General features: G+C 33.2%; 2 protein-coding genes across 3 annotated transcripts; one reads left to right on the top strand and one right to left on the bottom strand.

Moving 5' to 3' along the window:
- Positions 1–1133: 1133 nt before the first annotated feature.
- LOC114180377 (uncharacterized) lies at positions 1134–7231 on the top strand. 2 transcript variants are annotated; one of them, XR_014994225.1, is made up of 15 exons: positions 1134–1447; positions 1557–1654; positions 2321–2421; positions 2525–2603; positions 2713–2773; positions 2853–2899; positions 3224–3316; positions 3469–3559; positions 4835–4883; positions 5185–5301; positions 5391–5538; positions 6111–6203; positions 6258–6344; positions 6521–6563; positions 6843–7231. XR_014994225.1 is itself a non-coding variant. In XM_028066685.2 (15 exons), the coding sequence occupies exons 1-15, from the start codon at positions 1393–1395 to the stop codon at positions 6941–6943; spliced, it is 1245 nt and encodes a 414-aa protein (XP_027922486.1). In that variant the 5' UTR covers positions 1139–1392; the 3' UTR covers positions 6944–7231. The 2 variants fall into 2 exon arrangements, 1 of the variants encoding a protein (XP_027922486.1); XM_028066685.2 differs by having other exon boundaries at positions 1139–1447; positions 6276–6344.
- A 2866-nt stretch (positions 7232–10097) lies between these two features.
- GMII (golgi alpha-mannosidase II) lies at positions 10098–16755 on the bottom strand. The gene is made up of 4 exons (XM_028066628.2): positions 15951–16755; positions 14551–14700; positions 14190–14222; positions 10098–13304 (listed from the first exon to the last, which is right to left on the bottom strand). The coding sequence occupies exons 1-4, from the start codon at positions 16491–16493 to the stop codon at positions 10569–10571; spliced, it is 3462 nt and encodes a 1153-aa protein (XP_027922429.1). The 5' UTR covers positions 16494–16755; the 3' UTR covers positions 10098–10568.
- Between the last annotated feature and the right edge of the window lie 820 nt (positions 16756–17575).

Below are 17575 nucleotides of genomic sequence, written 5' to 3'. Positions count from 1 at the left end.
ACAACATCAAAGTAAGATTCGTGGTGTGAGATAAACCTTTTAAAATTAAAAGTTATTATTTTTCCTCCTTTTAATATTGAAAACTCATTTAATATCACAAAATTTAAAAGATTAAGTTACTTCCTAATGTCAAATAAACATTAAGAAAATTATGTTAATAGTTTAATGTAACGAAATTAAAGCTTGGGATTTTAAGATGTGATTTATTTTTCGGATATTCTACTTTATTATATTATAAGAGAGATTCTCAGTTAGAAATAGAAAATATTAATAAATATAAAACATAAGGATCATTATAAACAAAATCCTTCTAATAATATGATTATTATTTCTACTAATATAATATAAAAATAGATAATATATTTTTTTTCATGCCACAATATTTCACACATTTTTAATGTTGTTTATTTTTCTTTTTGGAAAGCTTATAAATATTCGTAGTAACTTTGTAACTGGTCAAAAATTTCTCTCAACTATCAAATTAACTTTCTTTTATATTTATCTATATATATTTACTCTTCTTAATTGCTTATCACTTTCAATCTACTATCTTTTTTTTTATCTCTAAATTGAATTTCAACAGATATCTTTTTAAGAATATATCAATAGTTAAACGCAGCTTTTATCTTACAATTTCAATTGTATAAATTTAAAATACAGTATGTGTATAGAAAATTATACATTATAAATTTTACAAAATCAGTATTAGTATAAATTTTAAAATACTTTCCCCATCCAAAAAGGGTTGTTATTTTATTTTTTTACGAATATTACGATCAACAATAAATATACTAATTCCTTAAAATAATTTCATTCTATTTATAAAGTACATTATTTTTACATGACAAAGATACAGACATTAACATAATTTATTTTGGGATAGTTAAAAAACACTATTTATTTAAATTTAAGAACATCAATTAGTTTTTGTTTTTATTTTTATTTTTAATCGAAACTATAATCATGTTGAGACGGAGAAGTAAACTTATCATTATGCAATTTAATAATACCATTATAAAATTGCTTTACTGATTAATTCTATAAGCTATTTCCTATTTTTAAGAATATCAATAAAGTAACTTGTAAAACATTTTTTTTAATTTATATTTTAAATTTTTCGCGTGCATGTTTGTTTTGTCTATCTCCCAAAATGTTTAACTAAATCAAACTTCAATTCAATTGCATTCATAGTTCATTTATGATCGTAATTCTATGTTGATCTGATCCGAACTGATTAATAGTACAAAGTCCAAACCGTGGAAATTTGAGTCACACAGCACAACCTTGGATCCAACACTTTCACCTGTGTCTCGAATCCCATAATTCAATCAACCCCATTGTTCTTATCAGTCTGAAGCTCGGATTTTGAGTGTAAAGATCTGTGCTTTGGCCATGGAGAACTCGGAGAAGGTGGTGGCTGTGATCATGGTGGGTGGGCCAACCAAAGGTATTTGAAATCTTTGCATGTTTTCTGATCAAAGTTAGTGTCTTTTTCCAGTTTTGAATTTTGGGGTTCTCTTAGTATCTTACATGGCTTTGTCCAATTGTGTTTGCAGGGACCAGATTTCGGCCTCTTTCCTTCAATATTCCCAAACCCCTTTTCCCTTTGGCTGGCCAGCCAATGGTTCACCATCCTATTTCTGCTTGCAAAAGGGTTTGTTTCTTTGCCTCACCTCAATTACCCCTCTCACTGTTTCTCATCAAATTCAGGGGAAAATGAATTAAAAGGACTTCAATGTCAATGTTGACTTGCATACTTGTGTGTGTGTGTAATTACAAATGGTCTTCATTAGTTTAAACTCTAAAGTTCAAATATGTGTGTATATGATGCGTTAGTCTATCTTCTAAAATTCAAATTAGATCAAGTTGGAAAATAAAAACAAAAAACTAGAAGGAACTTCAATTTATGTTTGTGTGTGTGTGTGCGCTCACGCAGGCCAGTGTATGATCCATGTAGCCAATCTCAATCTCGCCTAATGGGATACTAAGACTCTATGGTTGTTATGCTGTCGATGTTTGTGTACACAAATTTGATCAAATTGAGAATGAAAGACCACAATGAAATCCAATTTCAATGTGGTGCGTTCTACATTAGTCTAAAACTATCTGATCAAATTGAGGGAAAGAAAACTAGAAGTAACTTCAGTTTCAATATTGACTTGCATACTTTTCTGTGTGTGTATAAATATACATGGTTTCATTGGTTTTGTTGAAAATTCAAATCGAAGATCACCTTAAAAACTGATGAAAAGGAGATGAGAGGGGACATGTGACTTACAAGGTCTGAAGTGGTTTTACTTACTAGTGTTGACTTCTACAGATACCCAATTTGGCTCATATATATCTTGTTGGATTCTATGAGGAGCGAGAATTTGCACTATATGTTTCTTCAATTTCAAATGAGCTGAAATTACCAGTAAGGTGAAAAGTGCATTAGTATGCAGCTTTAATAAGAGAAAGTATGTTTAACTTTGTTAAATTCTGGACCTGACCTGACCTTGGCTTATTACTGATATCAATCTAGATATTTGAAAGAGGATAAACCGCGTGGTTCAGCTGGTGGCCTTTACTACTTCAGAGATATTATCATGGACGACAGCCCAGTTAGAAACACTGCTCTTATCTGTTTTTACCATTTTATGTTATATTGTTGATTACCTTTGGAATGATAAATGTATAAATTTTAACATAGTGGCCACATTTTTATTGCAGTCACATATATTTCTGTTAAACTGTGATGTTTGCTGCAGTTTTCCACTACCAGCAATGCTTGGTAAGTATGTGGCTGTTAAACTGTGGTAGTTCTTCAGAAGTATGTCACTACTGAAATATTTCTTTTTTCCTTTTTGCAGATGCCCATAAAAGATATGGTGGGATGGGGACAATGTTGGTGATCAAGGTTGGTGCATAAGAAAATGGGTATACTTAAATAGCACTTATTGTACAAAAAAAGTGGTAAAATCTCCCTATCAATAGAGGCAGAGACAGACTAAGGATTTAGAGATCAATGTTTTTTCTATTCACACAATTCACATTAGGACATTATGGCATTGTTTGATAATGACAACTTCATCTACAACCTAGTGGGAAAAGGGCTTCATTGTTGTTCTGTCTATGGGCTTTCTAAATACATTCAGATGATACATATCCATAAAGATCATTGCTGTGTTTCTTTACAAAACCACTTTCATTCTCTTTTTGGGGTTCTTGATGTCTTGTGTAGGTTTCAGCTGAATCTGCTAACCAATTCGGTGAGTTGGTCGCTGATCCAACCACTAATGAGTTGCTGCATTATACAGAGAAACCTGAGACATTTGTGAGTATTCGGTTTGGTTTGTTTCTCTTCATTTTTTTACTAAGAAAAAAAAAGCACAATTCAATTGGGATCTTGATTGGTATAATGTGTGTGTGTGTGTATGTGTGTGCTGCTTCTACACCATAACAAAACTAGTCCCTGTGTAATTGCAGGTCAGCAATTTGATAAATTGTGGTGTGTACGTTTTCACCCCTAATATATTTACTGCAATCGACGATGTATATATTGGTCGAGAGGGCATAGGTTGGTCTCTTTCAATATAGTTTCATCTTGGAAAACTTGTGTTGCATGAATTGATTCTCTGAAAAGTAAGATTTAACTTGGTTCAACCTTTAGAATTTTAACTAATGAGTGTTGCATAGAAGTGGTATATATTATGAATCAAGAAGGCATAAGGTGATCTTTGTCAATTGAACTTTAGAAAGCTTCACTCGTAAGAGGCTTGTATTTCATTAATTGATTCCTGATACCAAAGATTTAACTTGGCTCTGACCTTCAGAAATTTAAACAAGTTTGTATAAACCGGTATATGTTATGAACTGGGAAGACAAAAACCTTACTTTTATCATAACTTAGAAAGCTTTACCATTAAAAGGTTTGTACCTCATGAATTTGTTCATTGATAGACAAGATTTAACTTGGCTTCAACCTTTTGACTTTAAACAATATAGGCACAAGACACAAAATTGCAAAAGTTGAGAAATTTTATGTTAGTAATAATGATTCTATTTTCAATCACTGTTTATATTGTTCACTTATAGACACACTCACACACATTTGGTAGCATATGACCGGCTCCTGTAATTGGTGAACCCATATAACTTTTCACTACAAATAATTTTTTTTATCAAATTGTAAATTGAAGTTCTTTAGGGTCTGTGTTTTATTAGTACCTACCAGATGTTGGATACCCTTTTCATTGCAAGAACTGTGTTGATAGGTTTTGAAATCTTTTGCGCAACTTAGGACTAGAGAAAAAAGTATATACACAAGGACTAAATCAAAATTGTGCGAACTGTATAGAGACCAATATATATCTTAATAAAAAATGTGTAACTACCACGTTATGATGGGGTTATGCAATACAAAGGCTGGTGTCTATTTTGAAAACTTTAGCACTTATAGGGACAAAAAAGATACAGAAATCAAATTTAAATTGGGACAAGGTGACCCATGTAACGATGAAATACATAGTTTAACCTATTTTATTCTGTCATTTATTATCTTTCTTATAGTTATTCCTTAAAAGAAAAAATGGGATGCTTCATAATATCATTTGATGAGAAGGTTCTCTGCATACTGAAGAACAACTTTTTTTAACTTGGCTCTGCTATATATGGTGTATTTGTAGCTTTACATATTTCTAACATCTATTTATGGCATTCATGTCTAAGAACTTGAAAATCTTGCATGCCTTTCGGTTTTTTCACTTTATCTATCGACTTTGTTTATTTTGTTTGCTGTTTTCAGTAAAGCTGAACCATTGGAAATTGACTTGATTTATTGACACCTTTGCAGCTAATCTACGTCGTCTCTCCAACTTTGAAACACTCCAATCTGCCACAAGGTTGATTAGTTACCTGTTTTTTATTTTATTTTGAAAAGAATTCAAAACTATGTTTAATGGGGTGCATGGATGTTGGTTCAGATGTGAGTTAAATGTTGAAGAGTCTCTACACTTGACTATAATTTTCTCTTTTAAGGATTAAGTTAATCTTGCTCAGTGTATGACAAATATCTAGCCTTCATTGCTTTTCTTCCTCTACTTGTCACATTGGCTCCAAAGGATTCCCCCTTTTCTTTGCACTTCTTTTCCTCTTTGAAAACTACAATGTCTTCAGAGGCTTATGGACACATTTTCCCTTCAGGAATATTCCTGCAGATTTTGTACGACTGGATCAAGATATATTATCACCTCTAGCTGGGAAGAAGCAATTATATACGTATGAGACAATGGATTTCTGGGAGCAAATTAAAACTCCAGGGTAGGGTTGCATTGTATCTTAACACTGTCTGAAGATTTAATATGGGACCATCATTAGGTTTAACTTATATTATACACTTACATGAACAGAATGTCATTGAAATGCTCAGAATTGTATCTTGCTCAGTTCCGGTATACTTCACCTGATCTTTTGGCCTGTGGAGATGGTAATAAGAGTGCAACAGTTTCTGGTGATGTATATATTCATCCCTCTGCAAAAGTTCATCCATCTGCAAAGGTAACTCCATTGCCTTCTCAAAATTGTAAATACTTTACCTTTACATACAAAAATTAAATTTGCTGTAGTACCTTATGCATTTCTGCTGAAAACTCCTAAAGTCTAAAATAGTAGTTACCTACTAAAGATTATATAGATCTGTTCTTGAAGGGAAAAAATACTTGACTAGAATTTATACAATATTTCCAAATGGTTTTTTTAAGGGTGCATTGATTCCTTTCAAGTTAAGAATTTATTTGTTAGGGTAAACTGTTTGTTGGACAGATGATGTTGGAAAGATTTTTATTCAGACTTTCAATCCAAGATTGAATACACAGTGCAAATTTCATTATTGCAATTATAAAAATGTTAGCTGCACGTGAAATGAAACAAAATTGTGGAGAAAACCAGAATTTCTGTTTATATGGACCTGAATAAGAACTTTAGGTGAAAGACACCACAAAAGCAAGTAGCGCTGTAGTAATAGTTGGAGACTTATTTTGTGGGACTCATGCATCATACCTTGCAATTAGATCCCAAACAAATGCTTGACATGAAATATAATGTAAGTTTTTCTTCTCTTTATTGAACAGATTGGTCCCAATGTTTCTATCTCAGCAAATGTTCGTGTAGGTGCTGGCGTCAGGTTAAGCGGTTGTATCATCTTGGATGATGTTGAAATTATGGTAAGGAACTGAAAGGTTAGATGTGAATAAGTATTTACAGTATATAAGCAAAAGTGATTCTTCTTCTGACAGGAAAATGCTTTCGTCACAAACTCGATTATTGGATGGAAGTCATCACTTGGAAGATGGTCACATGTGCAGGCAAGTTCAGTACATTTTTAATTAAACTGGTGCAACTGCTGAAGAGCATAAAAATATAGAGAAATTTTGAACAAAAGGAAAAGTTTCATTTCAGCCATCAACATGTCTGAGACATTTGGAATTTTAATTATTACAACCACTCTTGCTTACTGTGGCTCACCTATTGAATGATTCAGGCTGATGGTAACTACAATGCAAGACTTGGCACAACCATCCTAGGTAAAAACTTCTGCTTTCTTATTTTGTTTATGAAGAAAACTGATATACAGTTTTGGTAGGTACTTCTGGTGATGTTCTTCAGTTAATCATATAAAATTGAAGTTTTACCTTATTAATCTGTGTTGAACTTTATGAAAACTTCCATTTTGCTAATTACTGAGGTAAAACTCTAATCTGGATTGGAAAACAATGCCAAAAGTATTTCAAGAACTGTGTCCTATAAACACCATTTCAGTTGTGACCTTTTTCCTTTTCTCCTCTGTGATAATGATCATTCAGGGGAAGCTGTAACTGTTGAAGATGAAGTGGTAGTGTTCAACTGCATTGTTCTTCCCAACAAGACTCTTAATGTGAGTGTGCAAGAAGAAATCATCTTGTAATCTGAAGTGAGTCCTAAAAAAATAGAGGCTTGGAGCATTTTGGTTTTACCATTTCTTTCTACAGTTTGCTTGATCTAGGAATGCAGGTTAAGGTTAGATACAACATACAAGAAGAGTAAGGAATTTTGGCTTAATTATGGAGTTATGTACATTACAATATTTTTTTCCCCTTATTTTATGTACACAAATGGAACAATGTGTAAATCACTTTCCAATTATTAGGATCAAGCGCTTACTACTTGATCAAAAGTTATAACTATTATTCAGGGTACAACTCTTTTTTCTTAAGAGTCAAAGAATTCAAGCGTTACGATTTAATTGTGACTTGATCCACTTGACATCTGTCACCGGATAATTGATGTCACCTGCACCAATTTAAAAATTAAATTATTTTCAAATTACACCGTTCAAAAGTTATTTTTGTCTTTTGATTAAATTATACAACCCGAAAGTATTTTTGTCTTTTGATTGAATTATAGAAAGTCATGCTTAATTTTTAGATTACACGAAAAGTAAAGAAGAATTTCTTGATATTACATGATGATGATTACTTCCTGCACATCCCATATTTTCTTTTCTACACCTTTTTGTAGTGTAATGACAAAAATGATTTATTTTTGAAATGGTCATACTTTCTAGGAAATTATATTTGAAATGTTATTAAAAGACTTTCAAAGTTACGCTTTTGGGAAACATTAGGAAAATTCTATATTATTATTGTGAAAATAATCAATGTCATAGTTACACCTCTTTTTGTATACAGTTTTTTTTATATTTTTTATTATAGAAATATTTCTATTAAATTTTCATTTTAAATGAAATATTTAAATATTGGTTTTTTCTATAGCATTTTTTATCATCTTTTAAAGGTTTATGAATCTCCGGTATGTGCTTTCTCTATGCATTTTTCATCCTCTCTGTTGTATTGTCTTTCTGCTGTTTGGTCTAAGTGTTGGGTGAAGAGAGAATGAAGCGTTTTGATGAACATCATCACTCACTTTGCTGACGGCCACATACACGTTTGCCACCATTTTTTCCTCTACCACCATCACTTCTATCCAGTATAAGGGTATATCTAATATTTAAAAAAGTTATGGAGGTGCAAAAACAAAATATAGACTTGTAGGAAGCAATAGCCTAACCAATATGGGTAAGGAAGAAAACATTTTATAGTCATGCCATTACCACCCCTTAATTGCTATTAAAACCCCTAACATAATATACTGTTATATAAATAATATTTCACTTTATATATATATATATATATATATATATATATATATATATATATATATATATATTCACTTTTACCTTTTATGTGACCTTTTCTCAAATCTAGCCGTTTTTTATTTATTCTTTTTCTTTTTAATTTAACCATTTTCCAAATTAAATAAATAAAAATAATTTAAAAAATAAGCAACAATTATCTATAATCAAACTATATAATTTTCTTATATTTATATTTATTTTTTTAATAGAAAATTATTAGTTATTAGTATTTTATCAGTGATGGAGTTGAACCTATTGAAATATTTATAACAATATACAAAGAGGATTCCCTCTTTTTTGTTTACATTTTAAAATATCAATTTTACCCTTTGAAATATAATTGTTTATTAATTTTTTGAAAATTGACCATTACTTTTATAAGTTTTTTAATCCCTGCTTTTTCTCTTTTTTTCTATTTATCAACAGTTATTCTTTTATTTATTTTTTATATATTTCACTTTATCTTTAATAAATATAATTTTATTTTATATATTAACTTAATAACATTACATTATTATCACTTACTAATATAATATCACATATATTTAAAAAATACGTAAACGCGATACCTCCTGTGTGTCTATATTTACACTAGTATATAATAAAAAAATTTGCTATCCCCATTAATATGTTTTATAAAGTGTTCACCTTATATGTTTGTTTTAAAAGGGGATCTTCATAAATTACCACTATTAGTTTTCCTATTATTTAACTAATAAAAACACTAAAAAGATAACAAAAACTTTTGACGTTAAAAATTAGTATAATCATTCAAATATTTAATTTGAATCTTACTCGTATGCAATATTTAAAAAGTTTTTTTTTATTGAACATTACTTGTTTTCTAGTCAAATCAAAATCGTCTAAAATGGCCATGTCTATGTATTTAAGAAAATAATTGAAAAAAAATAGCTAATGTTTTTAAGCATTATTTTAACAAAATATAGTATTAGAAATATTATTACTAAGAGGTTTTCGTAATAACTTTTTGTTAACAAAACCATTAATTTAATATAGATACCAGTAAAAAAAAAGGTGAGTTTACATTGAAAAAAAAATTTATTCAACTTTAAGGATTATATGTTTATAACATTTATATTAAAATTGTGAAAATCTAGAAAATAAATATTTAAGTAGTAGAGAGTTTAATAAAATGATACTTAAATAGTTTACTAAAGTCTAAGTTATAAATAATTTTTTCCATTATTGAATTCATTTTATAAAATCTTATCTCTCTAAAAAATTATTTATTTTAATCTTCTTCTACCTCTATTTGGAGAGATCTAACTCATTTTCAACATGTTATTTAATTAGATATCACTTTTGTATTCGTCGCAAAAAATTTTACAATTTTATCTGATCATAACCATAAATAGTGTAAGTTCTTTTTCTACCATTTTATAGAATAAAATATGTCATTTTCCTTGCATGAGTCTAATTGGTTGCATGTGGCTCAATTGTACTCAAATAGAGTTACCTATAAGAAGATATGTTAAAAGAGTATTTTGAGAGTTCTAGGAGTATAAGTCAAGATCAGGGAAGTTAGTATCTAGCATAATTGTAATATTGTGTGTATTGTATTGTATCGCTATGTGAAAAATCATCACAAAACAAAATACTAGTGTCATCAAACATGAAAGATTGACTTTTGCCTTATTCTTTTACCAAAATATACTAAAAAACCAAAATCAATACCAATGTAATAAAATACTAGTTAAGAACACCATAATTGTTGATGCAATTGTTGATGCAATGTACATTCAGTAAAAACTTTCTATTATTGATTCCTACACCAGACATCAAGACCTGACAAAGAAGTACTCAATGTGTTCCTTAATGGTTATTTCATCCTTCTTTTTTCCAGATTATTTTAATAGTTGTGAAGGATACGAAGTATGTTTTGCAAATTGTTGAGCTCAAGTCAAAAAAAGATTACACTCTCCCCAGCACAGAGGTATGAATCTGTACATGTACCTAGTCTGTTAGAGACATGATATACAATAACATAAGTGGACAAAGCAAAACTCATCTTTCAGGTCCATGAAAAAGGTAAACAAATGCTACAGCAAAGCACAAAAACAGAGAAGGAGCCGCAGATGCTACAATCTCTCATTCATGTTATCACAACAGCAGCACTCAACAAAAGTCCACTGTCACGCTTCCTCAACCAATGTAGCTCCTCTTTGCTTGGAAATTCTCTTACCTGCACCAGTGAGAAAGCAGTCCAAGAATAATCCATCCCTATCATCAATGGGGCAGTGCAGTTAAAAAATTCAGCAAAAATTCATCTTAAATGAGTCCAAGAATTCCCTGTGGTTCAGCTTAAACCAGAAGCAGCCACTCAGTAATTAGTACTCTATTGTTGTGGCCTCAATTCCAACTTGTAAGCTTGTATTTCCATTGCAGATATGGCTACATGCCCCTCTTGTGCAACATCTCCAAATTGCTCTGAGAATCCCATCACTTCAGGGTCTTCATGCAAGAGATTCAAGGAAGTTGCTTTGGCTTTTGAGACTGTAACATCCTGGAACATGCTGAACAGATTCACAGCCACATCACCCAGATTAGTGCATTGTGTTCTTCCCTTCCGGCAGTATGAAGAATCCCAATGTCGTCTGTGCAAAATTAGCACGAATCTAGGACCTTCAAGTGGTTGCTGCAAAAATTTTAGAGGCTTGGGAACCTTGAAGTTCACTATGTGCAAGTCACACGGCAAGGGAGCAGCAAGAGGAGAAAATGATCTAGGTGGTGGCTTCTCAGACTTGTCCTGTGGTTTCTTGGAAATGAATGTATGTAATGGATAGTTCAAATGAGAACCAACACAGTTAGATAAAAGAGAAGGGCTATAAGGGAATGGGGTGGAAGCCAAATTTGGTGTGGCAGAAACATTGGTTTCCAACGTTAGGTGGAAGACAACATTCATCACACGGTTATCCATCACTCCTTGTCCTAGACCACGACCGTCGTCTCTGACCAACCGGCGATCGAGCATTATCTCCAGCCATCCGTTTTTAAGGCTTGCCACACCTAATGATTGCCGGGAATGGACGGAAAACCGACGACCATTTGATCCCTGTATGAATGCAAGAGATGGCAAGGGGTAGTAATTGCCTTGCAGAGGAATCTTGTCGTAGGTTTCTCTTCGGCTCATTTGGAATCCATTTAGATCTGAATAAAAAACCTTCTTGTTATCAATGTCTGTTTTATATCTAACTATCAATTCCTTATCATTGAATTCATGGCCAAGAAGCTCAACATGATATTCCTTTTCAATGACAAACCCTTGGACTGTACTCTCTCCACTGTATATTCGGGTGCTATGAGAAATGGGGGCTTTCTCCCATGTTGTCCTTGGATAAGAGTATACTTCCTGCATCAAAGGGCCTTCTGAGACCAGCAATTGCCCACCTTCTTCAATAATTGGCTGGGCATCACCATTGGGCTTGAACAAGTATGCCCCCCCAGAACTGGAATACAAACCAATTTCCTCTTTTACAGTATTTGGAGAATTGTTTTTTGAGATTATCTTCTGTAACAACCCATACTTTACATCAAAAGTTAGTTTATGATTCTGATTCTCAATTTCAACCTCATCAGCCTCTATTTTCACACAAGAATAGGGTTTAGGACAGGCAATTGAGTTAGACTTAGAGAAGATTTTCAACTTTGCAGGCTTGGCCTTTTCACACTCATCAAAACCATTGGAAATATAATAAGTTTCCAATCCCAAAGCAGGAACAGAAACTTCCCAGTAAAGTCGATGTTTCCCAGTAAAGATCTTGCTATTATGATGCTGCAGCTCAGGCAAAATTTGGCTCTGAACACAACTCCAGTTAGAGTCAACAACAGTAACATCAGGACTGTCAACAACTAGCATCACAACTTCTTCGCTGGTTTGCTCCAAAGGATTAAAAAAGACCACTGATTGGTAAGAATTGTCATGAACACCAATCACTTTATGCAATGGCTGAGCATCATATTTAGATCTGATTATTGCTGGCTCAAACTGGGAAGGACTGTGGTCTAATTTATCGTAGCGGATTCCAAGAAGAGCCTCAACCGCCTTGGACATAAAAATCTGCAAGTCCAGTAGAGAAGTATGCATGCGCATTCCATAGTCCATAACCACGTGATCTTTTGCAGTACCAGTTACACCATCATGATGCTGAAAAAGAGCCAAGTTCCTTCTAGCAGCAGTCAACTTATAGGAAAACCCCATGGCAAACTTTTCACAATGTGATCTCCGACAGCAGCCAAGTATTAGAGCTACCATCATTTCAGTGGCACGAAGTGTCTGTTCTAGTACCCTATCAACAGCCTTGAAGAAGGGTCGTGAAACATAATAGCCACTCCAATAGTCTTGTTGCCGATCAGAGTAAGTGAAAAAGTCACCTGATAGAGAAGGAAAACCTTCAACCAGACCAGATCCTATTTCACCAGGAAGTGAGTAATTTATTCTCTCAGCTTCCTCTCGCAGAGTTACAAAGTAGTCTTCCAAAGTACCAAACTTTGCCTCCGTATTCAAACTGGGGTTTGAATTTATATAATCAAACAACATTTGGTAATTTCTGAACTGTGCTTCTGCTTCTTCGACATTAATATACCGAAAATCATCTCCAAGAGGAACAAGAAGTGTATTGGTTCGGTACAAAGTTGACTTTTTCCTGTATTGATCCAGCAATTTAAGAGCTCTTTCCTGAACATTTTCCTGAGTGGTCTCCACAGGATATTGCCCCCATGGGCATTGTTCATAAACAAAACCCTGCATACGTGCAAAATCAAACTGACAACAAACAGCAGGTTCTGGGCCACATGTATGAGGTATATCATATGAATAAAAGGGCATCATGTGGACAAATATATCGGTGGTTTCATCTGTGTCCCAGCTTTGACGCCATATGTATTCTAACTTTTTATGCCATGCAAGCTCCTTCTTCACCTCATAATGGGTTCTTTGGATAAGCATATTGTCAAAACCCATGCGACGGAGAAGATATGCCATAGTAGACGAGTAACCAAATGGATCTATAGCCCAAGAATTTTTCGGAACAAAACCAATGGTGTCATTCAACCACATATTTCCCTCTGTAACCTGTTACACAATAGTCTAAAGATTAAGGACACACAAAATACACAAATCGTAAGTGAAAAGATCATAGTTTGATATGCACATGAAATCACAAACACATGGAGAAATCACAAAAACATGGACAAGCTGAAACAAGGAAACATAGTTGAAACATAGTTTTCTCTTTTAATTAATGAATACCAAGTGCACGTGCACCACTGCCCAAACTTGAGAATGCAGTTCAATAATAATGAGTTTGGGAGTATTAAGAAAAGGAATGCTCTCTAGAAATTTATAGTATACAAAGTACCCTAGGCTTTATGTGTTATTGGAACTTATTTGACATCACTGTTTGCAAGCACTAACTTGATGCTTGAGATAGCAATTATAATAATAGATTAAATTCATAAAATACAGCTCATACAACAGAATATTGCACGTAAAAATTGGGTTTGTGTGTGTGTGTGTATGACATGCTTTTGCATCAATCTACATAGCACATTATGAGACCTGATTAAGTTACCTACAAAATGTGCAAAACAATGGTCTTAAATTTTGACTACCACTATATTATAGGTACATGATAAAGTGCATTCCAATTTCCAACAAACTAACTAACAGTTCTAGTTTTAAAATAATAACATTACAAAACAAAAAATCTTCACAAGAACAAATCACCTTTAAGACAAAATAGAACACAACTTTACATATATAGAGCTGAAAAGGCCTAGAAGCATTTACATCCATCAGCATGCCAGCCCAATACCATGAATAATGATGCACTAAACAGGACAACCTAAACATAATTAGACTGCCCTTTTTTCTTAATTAAAACTACAAAAAGTTATAGAAAAACAACAAATAAATAACTAATAAAAATTGTAGAAATTGACAAAACTTTCAGCATACCTGTTCAATTATAGAAAAATAATGGGAATTGGCCTGCAGGAATGAGAAAACCATTAAAAAGTCAATTTTCCATAAGCAATAAAATCACCTGTAATCATATTTGTTTACAGGAATTTTCATTAGGACATTCCATAGACATGCATGTCCCTAGTGCATAAACTTCATTAAAAAGAGAGCAAACTAGAAGGTCCTTAAATTCTAAAAGCTTATACAACAAAATAATATGATGAAAAGCATCACAAAACCTACCTTCCACAATTTCTCATGTCATAATAATTACCTCAACAGGAACGAAGTATCAACATATACATATATGCTATTCACGGTAAACAAGCAAATGTCAGAATCAACATAACATTACCTCATCATTCATCACCCAGCCGCCTCCAACAATTTCTAACTGTCCATTTTTCACCAAATTGATGAAGGATTCCTTCATCTCATCAGGTGCATCCCTCCACCATCTCTCTAAGTACGACATTTCCTCCCATATGAACTTCCGGCGAGAATCCTACATACCCCAATCATCCAGTCAATATTATAGCAAAACTTTCTCCAAAACACAAGAATAAAATAAAATGAGCTACCTATGGAACTGACAGATTTATAAGCTCCATTTCGTTGAGGCTTATACTCTCCTGCTCTACATCCTAACATGTTATAAAATTAAAAAAAAAAAAAAAAAAAAAAAAAAAAAACGCTTTCAATGTCTACCACTTTTGCTATGACATGCACCACCAGTGCATAATCTACTGTTTCAAAGCAGCAAGTTAACTACTTCAATCCAGCAACACAAATTTACTCAACTACTCTGTTGTTCATTCAAGTGGGGCATTTGTTAACTTAATCACCATAATCTAATCAAACATTTAAATAATAATACTATAATCTTTAATTTAAACACATACCATTTTTGTCGAAACATGCAGTGCCCCATCATTCATTCTCAGCTTAAAAATGCCTAATTATGTATTTCAAACGTTCAACCAAGAAAAAATTGTACCATACAACCTCCCCCAGTTTCACTCACAACATAAGTCACAACCCACTTACAGAAAATCCACTCAGTCATGGCAAATCACTCAACAAATAAACTAAAGCTATCCACACGCACCTCACATCACTTCTCATGAACCAAAACCCATACTTACTTAACCAACTGCAGACACCTACATAAAGTGTTTAACAATCATGCTTTGTTAACGAAGAAGTTTTTATATCGCCAACTAATCAGAAATCATCCTTAATATGACTTTCAAATCCACTCTATTATGAAAGTAAACAATCTGTAATTGGAACATAATGCTATAAAGTGTCGACAAGCTTATTTCCACAGACACTACATAGACAATACACTCTACTGTCAAAGTCAACAAACTTGTCATACACAAAATTTGTAATTGAATGACAATGTATACAGAGTTAGCTAACCTATCATACTAGGTGATCTCAGTTAACTCGTCGACATAAAAACTCTTTACACTGTCGCTAAATAGCTTACTGTGTACAAATCAATGAGGTCAGCTTGTAATTGAAAGACCGTGTATACAGGATCAATATTAATAGTCCTGAATTTTAGTCAAATTTCTCTCAACAACCCTCCTTTATTTAACCCAACACAAACTCTAATGGATTTGTTTAAAAAACGTTACACTTACACCACTTAATAATTGCAAAACATTGCAACTTAATCAATCTTTTATAATTCAAAGAATATAAACTCCAAACCCCATAAAAAGCAAGGATGAGATATGACTTGACCTTGGTCAGTGTTTGCACAATGGTATCAAGTATGTGTCTTGATTGCCTATCATAGTACTCCTCCACAGTGAGCTTCCACCCAGGATCGTTGTGCGAGTGGGGCACCACGAACACCTTCAGCTTCTCCGCGTCCCACTCGTTCCCCCGGTACGTCACGCTCCACCCCTGCTTCCACGCGCCGCCGTCAACATCCAAAAACTCAATTTTATCGTAGAGCTCCTTGGTGGTGATGTCAACAGGGCCGGCACCGGCGAGCGCGCTGGTGTTGAGGACGTTGGGAAGGGGCCTCCGTCCGAAGGATTTCCGGGCGCGTGAAGAGCGCGTGCGGAAGTGCGTCGCGATGGGTTTGGGGACTCCGAATCGGAGAAGGATGAGGAGGAACAAGGAGAGTGAGATAACGAGGCCAATGGTGAAGAAATTGGAAAAGATGAAGTCTGTGAGCCAGCCGCGTCGTCTTCCTTTTCTGAGTACCTTGGATTTGGGGTTGGAGGATGGGAGGATCGAGGAGGCCCAGGGTGTTCCGCGGCGAGAGGAGAAGGGCATGTTTGGTTTGGTGAATTGGGAATTGGGTTGTGCAAAAAACGAGGTTTTGGGTTGGTTTTGGTGGGGATCTGTGAGAAAAAAGATGAAGAGAGAAAGGGTTTGAAAGGAAAGGAAAGGAATTCAAATCATGGGAGTTTTCGACCTGGGAGTGTGTTTTTTGGGGTGTGTTTGTGTTGTGGAGTGAAGTGTGTGCAAATGGAAATGGAAATGGAGATGGAATTGGTATTCATAGGATATTTTGATGGTTACTTTGGAATTGTCAATGTGTTTTGGTTTTGGAAGGTGCCGATGTTGTGTTGTGTTGTTGTCTTCTGTACTGCAAGACTTTGGGAACTTTCGAAACTTATGCAGTCTCTGGTCATGAAGAGAAAATAATAAAATTTAAGAGTTTAAGAAAACTCTTTGCTTTTGAAAAACTCTTTGCTTTTGAAAAAAATGTACTAAAATTACTTTTCTTCAAGAATTATGACAAATAAAAATAGTTTCGAGTAAGAAAACTGTTATAACTTCTCTGGAGGAGAGCTTCTATGTTTCTTATTTTTAAAATAACTTACAAGGAACTAAATTTTGTTTGTGTGTCCGTAAATTACTTTTTTAATCTTCATCTTTCAATTTTTTAAATGATTCTATGTTTTTAATATTTATTTCAAGATAGTATTTAGAAGTATAGGAAACATATTATATATATAATTTTTTATCATTTATATATCAAATTTATTTTTTACATTTTTTCATTTGAATTGTTTTATATTTGAAATTTTTTATACATGTAAAAAATAGAATAATTTAAATATTTAGGTAGAATAATTTGATGTATAAATTCTGAAAAGTTAATTTAACACTTATATATAAGTTGTAATTACTAATTTGGTCTCAAACGAAAAAGATAAAATTTAATCATTTTAAAAAATAGGGGACTAGACTTAATCAAGATTGTATAGATAGAATGACTAAATTGCAAACCGTCAAAGTTAGTCTAATATGTGGCACAACCATAACATGTCACGTGACAGAGTTTTTTAATTAAAATAAATTAAAAAAAAAATTTAAAATGTCACGAATTGACACATGGTACGACCATG

This window comes from Vigna unguiculata, chromosome 4, assembly GCF_037176805.1.
Source record: "Vigna unguiculata cultivar grain cowpea cultivar isolate G323 ecotype 2 chromosome 4, ASM3717680v1, whole genome shotgun sequence".
Lineage (NCBI taxonomy): Eukaryota > Viridiplantae > Streptophyta > Magnoliopsida > Fabales > Fabaceae > Vigna > Vigna unguiculata.
This window is presented reverse-complemented; position numbering and strand designations above follow the sequence as displayed.

Coding starts and splice junctions, on each gene's coding strand:
- LOC114180377 (XM_028066685.2), top strand. CDS start 1,393: ATGGAGAACTCGGAGAAGGTGGTGGCTGTGATCATGGTGGGTGGGCCA. Junction 2,774..2,852: donor TCCACTACCAGCAATGCTTG/GTAAGTATGTGG, acceptor TCCTTTTTGCAG/ATGCCCATAAAAGATATGGT. Junction 2,900..3,223: donor GGACAATGTTGGTGATCAAG/GTTGGTGCATAA, acceptor TGTCTTGTGTAG/GTTTCAGCTGAATCTGCTAA.
- GMII (XM_028066628.2), bottom strand. CDS start 16,493: ATGCCCTTCTCCTCTCGCCGCGGAACACCCTGGGCCTCCTCGATCCTC. Junction 14,223..14,550: donor GCTGGGTGATGAATGATGAG/GTAATGTTATGT, acceptor TCATTCCTGCAG/GCCAATTCCCATTATTTTTC. Junction 13,305..14,189: donor ATTTTTCTATAATTGAACAG/GTATGCTGAAAG, acceptor ATTGTGTAACAG/GTTACAGAGGGAAATATGTG.